The following is a 10,134-nucleotide window of genomic DNA, read 5'->3' as shown; positions in this document are numbered from 1 at the left end:
GGCCAATTACGCACAACATCGCGCTCGGTGTTTGCTTATTGAAAACCTGCATTATGCACTGTCACGGATCCGGGCTTGATTTAGAGCCACTTGGAAGTAGGGGCACAGGCGAACCGTGGAAGTGAATTGGAAGGAAGCCGTAGAACTTACCCAAACGGAGAGCACTTAATGCTTTACAAAAAACCCCCGGATGCGATCGGCAACACCGGGAGGAGGAGGATGCTGCAAGAGGCCGGAGTTTGCAATAGCTGCGTTTTTGAGGTTGTTTGGAAGCTGTGGTAACGTCTAAGTTAAGGCTGTCCGTACGGATCTGACAAGTGTTGCAGAATACTCAAAAACGTAGTTTGGTTGAGGTTTTTAGTATTCAGTATACAGGAAACACACGGAGCGTAATATTGTCCATTGTTGAAGATAAAACACGAGAACTGTGCCAAACTTTTTCATTGTGCGAACTCGTATGATTCCCCGTGTTTTTGGTACTAATAGATGCTTTAGTTACGCTTGAGGGTGTCATACTTCCGTATTCCCATAATTCCGCATATACGGAACGTTTCAGTAGGGTTGTTTCTTGCGGTTCTGCTCCTAAATTAGCTGATCCACTTGCCACGTATGGACAGAGCAGGCCCAAGCGGGGCTGGCTTATAATTGCAAATCTGACTGGGAAACTGCCGCACTTTTACCTCTACCTCCGTATACAAAGGTAGAGGAAAGATTGTTGCAAAAAAGAACGCCAAATGTATACATTTGGCGTTCTCCATTGAAACGGTTACTGCGGCCGGCTCTGACGGACGATATATGGGGAACTGCTGATACTTTGTTTTTTCTAATTTTACCTAATCCAGACACACAGAGTGCCTACACGTGAACGATAAAAAATGAGCCTTTCTTTAGCAATAAGCATCCACTACAATTGTGGTGGCATGCTCCTGACTCTACGGTACTTCTGGAAAGGCACAGCACCGGTAAAAGCTTAAAAGCTGGAGAACGTCTTGTCCATGGAAACAACTGCCGTTTCGATTCAGTTGTCAAAAAGTGTGCACATAACACAACAAATAAACAACAAGCACGAAACGACAGCAATTCCAGGAGTGAAGTAGACACGCCGGCATCAGAGGTAGTGCGTGGCAAAAATTTGCCAGCCGAGATCCTATCACTGCTCGCTTGGCTGTTTCTCTTTTGCGCTCGCTCTTTCTCTGAAATGCCATTCAGGGCGATGCACAGATGCAGTGCCCTTTCACTCAGAGTTAGAGGCGAGTTGATGGGACCATGTATTGTGGCTGGCATAAGCAATTTACGTTTCGTTCAGCATCAAAGCGGATGCCACAAAAGGCACCGATCGATTGGGTCTAGGGCCCCAATAATTAAGTGGCCTGAATTTTCTTCTGCACCTCAAATAATTGATTATTATACCTCGATAGCCGCCGCTTTTACCTGTTTAGCAAAGATATCTATCTAAGCTTTAGTGGTGCTTGTCTTTTCTTGCATTCCAATAATGGGTGAAAACTAATAGGTATATCTGAAGTCAGAGAAATTTCGAGTTTAGTCTTCTTTATAACGAATTAAAACCCAAGAAGCTGTAAGCATCAATAATAATGCTCACCTTTAAGTACATAAATTCTAACAGGCGTGATTTATATGCTTGCGGTAGAAGCACAGGACTTCATCAGTTTTATGCATCCTTTCTTTAAAGTGATCGCGCAACCTCGGTATGTATATCGACGAGAAGAACGTGACTGGGGAGGGGACATAGGCATGCATTCACAGATTCGCGCCGAAGTTCCGTCCCTTGAGTCACGCATATATCATGTAATGTGATACTAGATTAGTTTTGACTAAACAAGAACGTCCACAATGGCGACTTAAAATGGATCCACATAATTCATCATTACTATAAGACCCACTGCTGGATATGCTTTTACCAGCGCCATTACGTCACTACAGAGGGTATACCGAGGGAGATAAATTTGTTGATGAGGAACTGTTCCGCAGCATACGCATCCGCATAAACAACTTTCAAATGAGGCAGAACTTTTATTGTCACGTAAGTAGCCGCACAGTAGCCTTCGTGGGTATGTACCACGCGGAAAGTGCGCACCGTGTAATTCCCTTGTGGAGAATACCTGCTATGTGCGGTAGGCAGTCCTTTGGACTGAAGAAGAGGACGTGGTGGTTTAGCTGGTTTATTGATTGGAGAGGTTGGGAGCGAATGCGCCCCAGGCTACTCCATTTCACCAATAAAGGGTCATAGACCCGGTTATACAAATCAACTGTTCACGGCAATTTCCCGAGTTCTAATAGTTACTATAAAATGTCCTCCTGGGTTCACGGATTAACGGTAAAAACCTAACACGCCGCCTAATACTTTGACGCTATTCCTTCAAAGGGCGAACAACCCTCATGATGCCATAGTCCTAGTAAAGACACTGAACACATCACATGATGGTTATCTAATGGCAGTTTGTTGTAGAGTTCAAGTCTAACATCACGTGGAAAACATCTTCCTCGGGTCCGCATGCACAGGATGGTGAGTTTGCACAGCAAATTTTGAACAGAAAGGAATTTGTATAGGCAACGCCCAATCGCATACAATGGAACAGAGTTTTCATTTTTCGGGCAGCTCCACATTCAGTCGGAACTCTAAGGCTGGGTCAATTGCGTGCAGCAATGACTGCTTCGTGTCCTAATCAAACCACGCCTCTGCGGACCGTTGCTCAGTCAGTTTCTGTATGATAATTCTTATGTCATCGGCGAGGCGAGGAACGGTGAGCTCGTCGCCGTGGTCGTGCCCCTGTTTTGCGAGTCTGTCTGCTCTTTCATTTCCTTTTAGACCACTGTGGCTCGGCACACATTGGAAATCTACGAGATGCCCTTATCACGGTCTCTTTGAAGATGTTCAGCAACCGTAAAAGCCAATATTCGGACCCGTTTCCGGTCTGAATGTTTCATTCAGACCGGAAACTGAGGGCACGGCGGGACCACCGCAGACGCAACAATGACTCGTCTCGCCCTTTTTGTACAGGTCTCGCTGCCACTCATCGCCTTGTGCGCACCAGCGGGCAATCAGTCAAGCTGCTTTGGTGAATTCACGCTCGACGAACCCCACGTGGATGCGTATCCTGGGAGCGGCTTCACGACGCAATCAGCTCGTCACACATTGCCTCCAGCGCCACCACCGAGTGTACAAGTAGCCGGATCCAGTGAGCGCGGCTTCAGAGGGCACGGCGGGACCACCGCAGACGCAACAATGACTCGTCTCGCCCTTTTTGTACAGGTCTCGCTGCCACTCATCGCCTTGTGCGCACCAGCGGGCAATCAGTCAAGCTGCTTTGGTGAATTCACGCTCGACGAACCCCACGTGGATGCGTATCCTGGGAGCGGCTTCACGACGCAATCAGCTCGTCACACATTGCCTCCAGCGCCACCACCGAGTGTACAAGTAGCCGGATCCAGTGAGCGCGGCTTCAGAGGGCACGGCGGGACCACCGCAGACGCAACAATGACTCGTCTCGCCCTTTTTGTACAGGTTCGTTCAAAATACGATTTCCGCAGCTTCCGTAGTGATAATAGGTGTGTTATTGTCCTGCCGTGCCCCGAAAAGTGTGTATCAATGGTTCAAGATGTTTGTGGTGTTATTTTGCTTTTGTTAGCCGGGGACGTGGAAAGCAATCCGGGGCCTTCCGATGAAGTCAAGGCACTTATTAATGACATGCGAACAGCTCTTCAAGAATCCATTGAAAAAATTGCCTCCTCGCAGTTGTCGCTTGAAAAGACGATGAACACGCGCTTCCTTGAGCTGAATAACACGCTTAAAGTTCTCGCACAGCATACAGAAGAAATCAGCCACTTAAAAACGGAAGTTTGTTCTCTGCAAAAAGTGGCACAAGAACAACAAATAAAACTAGATGACTTTGAGGATCGCAGCCGACGCCGCAATCTGATCATCTTTGGCATTCCCGAAATTCCAGATGAAAACCACTCCGCTTTAAAAGAACACGTAGTAGATAAAATTTTTCGCGAAAAACTGGAGGTTGTAGCGAAAACTGTCGAAAGGGTGCACAGAGTGGGCAAGAAAAAAACAGATAATCCACGTCCTGTTATACTCAACTTTTTCGACTACAATGAAAAAATGGCAGTGCTTCGAAACTGCTCTAAACTAAAAGGATCAAAATTGTCAATCAACCATGACTTTTGCAAAAATACTTTAGCTAAACGCTCAAACTTGTGGAAGTATGGCAAACAGTTTAAAGATCAGGGTCGCAAAGTAACGCTGGACTATGACCGCCTTCGTGTGGACGACACTACCTATGTGTGGGACGAGGCTAAATCGTGTGCTATCCCATCTCGTCAGTCGAAACCCTCAACTAATGCAATCCAAACCCACCAGTCCAAATTTTCCACTCCCTCTTGATGCAGTACCAAACCACTGCGAATAATTCTGATGAATGCTAGAAGTCTAGTAAATAAATGTAAAGAGCTCGAGGAACTTATATTTCTTCATGATCCCCATATTCTAGCGGTAACCGAAACATGGCTGTCATCGAGTATCCTAGACGCGGAAATCATCCCACCGACGCACAAATTACTTAGACGAGATCGCCGAGGGCGGGGCGGAGGCGTGGCACTAATTCTAAAAAATGAAGTTGACTGCGTTCGACTCGAAGATATTCCCGACCACGAAAGCATTTGGTGTCGCATCAATTATCACGATTTATCTGCTATTTTTAGCGTCATTTACAGGCCACCCAAAAGCCCATCAAGTTACATGGCAGCCCTAAATGCTCACCTAGAGTGTATTCTTCGCCCTAAAGACAAATTAATATTGACTGGGGATTTTAACCTGCCGTGCATTGATTGGAACCAGATGTCAGTTTCTGGCACTCAAGACACGGAGAGCGCACGCCTGCTCCTTGATTCTGCACTTTTTTACAATTTAGAGCAATTAGTAAAAAGTCCCACTCGCATTACCGAAACAACCCAATCAACGCTAGACCTAATATTTACTAATTTTCCTGAAAACTCTTCCGTAACTACATGCGATGGAATTTCCGATCACAAGCTCATCCAGCTATCATTAGATGTGCGTAGAAAAAAGAAAATAACCCATCCTGTCCAAACATTCCCTGATTTTTCGGCCGCAGACGATGAAGCTATCTTAGACACTTGCACTTCAGTCTCGATCAATTTCAGCTTGTGGCGACATTTCATACCTCTGGGACAGATTTAAAACTCTGGTCACGTCATGTATTTCTGCATACGTTCCACTGCGTAAAAAGAAAATTAGGCACCACAACCCTTGGATCACACGAGAGATAATTCAACTAAAGCGGCGAATTTCTCGAAAGCGCAAGGCGAAGGTAAAAACTTCTGAACTGCGCACCATGAAGGATGACCTGCTCATCAAATTGCGTACTGCACGTTCTAAGTTTTACTGCCAAACGCTTTCAACTTTCCTGAAGGAATCGCCTCAGAAATTTTGGCGCTTTTTATCAGACACTAAGCGGCAGACAAAACAGCTCAAGATTAATGGGAAAACTACCACTGTTCTCCAAGAGATTACAAATGAATTTAATTCCACGTTTTTTCAGTCTTTCTCGCAACCAGCATTCCTCTGTACCCAAAATGAATCTTGCGGATCGTCAACACGCATCCCAATTCCTGATGTGGTATTACACCAAGAAGGCATATTCGCACTTCTTTTAAATCTTGATGTAAAAAAGTCATGCGGCGCGGATGGCATATCAAACATCTTTCTAAAACGATATTCTGAAATACTTTCGCACTACCTCTATGTACTTTTTGAGGCATCGCTCAGGCAGAGCACTTTGCCACATGACTGGTTGACAGCGAAGGTAATTCCCATACCCAAATCAGGTGACACATTAAACGCAAAAAACTACAGGCCAATTTCATTGATTAGTACCTGCTGCAAAATATTGGAACATATAATAGCAAGCCACATATCGAAGCACCTTGAGGATACCAACTTTTTTGTTGAGTACCAACATGGATTTAGGCGCAAGGTATCCACAGTAACACAATTAGTAACTGTCGTTCATGACTTCGCAACCGCAATTGATAATCACCAACAAATAGATGCTGTATTTTTAGACCTGTCAAAGGCATTTGACCGAGTGCCGCACAATTTACTTCTGGCTAGACTAACAGAGATTGGTTTACCCGACATTATAGTTCGATGGATAAAGGCTTACCTTGAAAACCGTACCCAGTTTGTGGAATGCGACGGTGTTAGGTCGGATAGTCTACGTGTCTTGTCAGGAGTGCCGCAGGGTTCAGTGTTGGGACCCTTGCTCTTCTTAGTGTACATCAATGATATTGCAAAAGATATTGGTGACGGTGTAAAGGTCAAATTGTTTGCAGATGATTGTGTTGTTTACTCCGTTATCAAGAGTGGTTCTTGTCAGGCTGTACTGAATGAAAATGTTTGTAAACTCGTGGACTGGTGCGATAAGAGGGGAATGGAAATTAATTTTTCAAAATCAGTTTCGATGGTATTTACAACAAAAAAGAATCCGTTTATTCACACTTATGTTATTAAAAACCGCGATCTCGAAGTTGTAACGTCTGTGAAATACTTGGGCTTAACAATTACTGATAATCTGAAATGGAATGCGCATGTTGATAATATTTGCAACAAAGCCTTTCAGAAGCTATGCTTCTTGAGAAGAAAACTGAAAGGATGTCCTTCTAATATTAAATTAGAAGCTTATCGCACCTTGGTTCGCCCAGTCCTCGAGTACTCATCAATAGTTTGGGATCCGTTTCATGCCAAGAATATTACAAAGATGTAATATTCTACTGTAATCTACTGTAATCTAGATGTAATCTACTGTACGACAATAAAACCGGCCTGTTACGCGAAGATTATCTGCTTCCCGCACCACAAAGGTCATCGACGATCAATCACAGCAAGACCATACGCCCGTACTTCGCCCGCACTAAAATATTTCAGAAGTCTTTTTTTCCTAACACCATAGAACAATGGAACTGTTTGCCCCTTTTGATTGTGGAATGTACAAGTGTTGGTGCATTTGAACATGCATTGTATAATCACCTTTTGTAACCCTCTCCTGCTTGGGCAGCGATGCTGCCTGCAGTATTTCTAAATAAAAATAATAAAAAAAATAAAAATAAAAATAGGAGCAGAAGGGCTGGCTTGGAGTCTGAGCAGACAACCCACCTAGCACTTTGCTGCCTTGTGGCTATAAACTTGACAGCCTCTACAAAGGGACAGAGTTCAGCAGTTGTCGAAGATGTTCTGTGAGACAATCGGAACATCTGCTCCACACCTAATGCAGGCGCTGCGAACGTGCAAGCCGAGCTACGTGACTTGCAACATCCATCCGTGTACACATGTAGCTTGCCCACATGCGTGCTGTACATTTGCATCAGCACTAGTTGGGCCAATGCAGGGAAAGAAACATTGGCCTTCTTCTCGATACCTGGTACTCCAGCAGTGATGTTAGGCACCGTTATAGCACCCCGGCTGCCTGGCCTTTGCAGTTACTGCGCCACGCCCAATAAATAGGTGCATCACCACCCTGCTGTTTACGCCTGCGTGTACCACGACGCAGCACTGGTGGCATGTCACGAGACGACGATGAAGAGGGCAGTAGCGCGTAGCTCTGTGTTCACAGCCTCCGACGAAAAAGCTTTTTGGGGTGCGCAGCCAGCGCGGCCTCTCTGATAGTAACCATGTACATAGCGTAAATATATTGATTGCTTCACCCCACCTCATCGGTGATCTCATTTTTGTTCTGCCACCACTTAGCACTATGTTGACTCAACGAGAAACGTGGTCTATCCCTCTGTAATTCTTGATGCGTCCGACTACCGCCGTGTATTAGAGTTTCTTCTTAAGCCCTCTCGTTGCTACAGGCATGAACAACGTCCTTCAAATGCCGTTTGTGAGCAAAGCATAAGTAATCTTGTCGAGCGGTTTAACCGGCCCGGACGATTTGACCTCCATTTGATTGCAACTGCGCTGTACCCTGAAAAACGCATCACGCGACTTGCCCGGCCGAGCTCTGCCGACAACAGCGTTCTCTGGCCGCCGACGCTGTCACCGCCGCTCCTCCCGGCTTGACACATGCGCTCTCCGCAGCTGAGTCCCCGCCTGGCCACGTGCATCACCGCGTGCATGCGAGCTTGACCATGAATGAGAGGGAGACGCGAACGTCTTTCCTGAGTGTTGGTCGGAGGCTGCAGGCTTTGAGGCATCCACAGGAAACGGTTTGTGACCACCCCTCAGATATCGCCCGGCGAGCTGCTTCTACAGAGAGGGCCCGGAATCCCAAGCTCGTGAAGCTAGCGTCGAAGACTGCGGAAGAGCCAGCTGTTCTTCTAGGAAAATTCCGGAAGCAGGAACACAGCCGAAGACAAATGCAGGCTTTGGATGAATGGTATACTAATTGCAGCTAAGTCAAAGGTTAACCAAGTGAAACCAAGACGTAAGCAGGATAAGCCAACCTTTCGCTTTGCACATCCAAAGTTAGCTGAACTAAGCCGCAGGCATTTTTCGATATCCACAGAAAAATAGTCGAGTCCTTCAATTAGTGCATACAGTTTTAGTTACGTTATACTTTTCAGAGAATTGGATGCATGTGTAGCGGCGCGTGTCCACCGCGCCGAGACGACGACGACGACGAAGGCGGAACCACGAGGCGCACGCTCACGTGCGCTCGTGCTGGAGGATTAAAAAAATCAGTTCGAGCCCAAACGCTGTCGTGGCTGGTTGTCACTGCGCCGGTCGCGACATGATTTGGTGACGTGGACCGAACTCGCCTCTTCTGACCGCGCCATGTCGGACCCTTCGGCTTCGCCGGATTCTGCGGGCCAACTACAACCCGGCGCAGCTACGCCCGCCCACGAAGCAGCTCCGCCTGCTCACGCTACAACCGCGGCTGTGCACAGCGCTACTCTACCCCCGTTTTGGATTCGGAACCCGCGGACATGGTTCACGCAAGTCGAAGCGCGCTTCCGTCTGCATCGCATCACCAGCCAGGAGACGAAATATAACAGCGTCGTGACCTCTTTGCCAGGCAGCATCGCGGACGAGCTAGCCGACATCCTCGACGCCCCACATCCTGAAGCGCCGTACGACCACCTAAAGGCAGCGATCATCCAACGCAAGTCGGAGTCGGAGCGCAGCAGGCTGCAGCAGCTTCTGAACACCGAGGAGCTCGGTGACAGGCGACCCTCGCAGTTGCTACATCGCATGCGGCAGCTACTGGGCGATCATGGCCAGGACCTCAACAACCCACTTCTTCGGGAGCTCTTCCTTCAACGCCTCCCCCAGAACATGGTATTGGTACTTGCGGTAGCCGCTGACATGCCACTCGACCAACTTGCGGAACTGGCTGACCGCATCGCGGACTATTCCCGGTCCCCAAGCCTCGCCGCAGTCGTCGATACGCCCTCCACCTCAAGGGACGACTCCAGGCTTGGTCGACTGGAGAGGCGCATTGATGAACTCAGCCATCGGCTGTCATTCCTCGCACCCCTCTTGCACCGACGCCGACGTGCATCCCGCGACCAACTCCCCATCCCCGTCCCGTTCTCAACATCGCTCCTCCGCAACGCGCGGTGCGCCTGGCCCTTCGGGCGTCTGTTGGTATCATCGTACCTTCGGCACTGCCGCCCGCAAGTGCAGCCAGCCTTGCTCATGGGCGAGAAAATAGGAGACCGGACACTGGCGGCGGCAAGTGAACCCGGTCATGCAGTCAGCCGCCTCTTCTACGTCACCGACAAGGTTGCCGGCCACCGCTTCTTGGACGATACGGGAGCAGAGGTCAGCGTCATACCGGCCTCTTCGCTAGACCGACTACGCCGAGAAATGACCTCCCCGTTATTCGCCGTCAACAACTCGCCGATCGAAACCTACGGCCAGTGGTCCCTTACAGTCAATTTTGGCCTACGTCGCACCTTCCGGTGGCTTTTCACAATTGCTCACATCAAGCAGCCCATTCTCGGTGCTGATTTCCTGGCTTTCTACAACCTCGCCGTGGACTTGCACTCTCGACGCCTCGTGGACATGACGACGAGCCTTTCGGTACATGGCATTCTATCCTCTGCTACGGCGACCGGACTTCGGGCCTTTGTGCCATCTTCCGCGTA

At 48.0% G+C, this 10,134-nt stretch overlaps 1 protein-coding gene across 1 annotated transcript; it reads left to right on the top strand.

The window, feature by feature from the left end:
• The first annotated feature begins 3,237 nt into the window (after window positions 1-3,237).
• On the top strand, window positions 3,238-4,408 carry LOC144153461 (uncharacterized). Its single transcript, XM_077685104.1, has one exon. The coding sequence runs from the start codon at window positions 3,245-3,247 to the stop codon at window positions 4,406-4,408; it is 1,164 nt and encodes a 387-aa protein (XP_077541230.1). The 5' UTR covers window positions 3,238-3,244.
• The last annotated feature ends 5,726 nt before the right edge of the window (window positions 4,409-10,134 follow it).

Source organism: Haemaphysalis longicornis, unplaced genomic scaffold, assembly GCF_048455015.1.
Source record: "Haemaphysalis longicornis isolate Haplotype H1 unplaced genomic scaffold, Haemaphysalis longicornis Haplotype H1 scaffold_9, whole genome shotgun sequence".
In the NCBI taxonomy this organism is placed as follows: Eukaryota; Metazoa; Arthropoda; class Arachnida; order Ixodida; family Ixodidae; genus Haemaphysalis; species Haemaphysalis longicornis.
Note: the sequence above shows the minus strand (reverse complement) of the source record. Positions and strands in the feature narration are given on the sequence as shown.

Bases quoted from the DNA above. Each gene is read 5' to 3' on its own strand.
- LOC144153461 (XM_077685104.1), top strand. From the start codon at position 3,245: ATGACTCGTCTCGCCCTTTTTGTACAGGTCTCGCTGCCACTCATCGCC.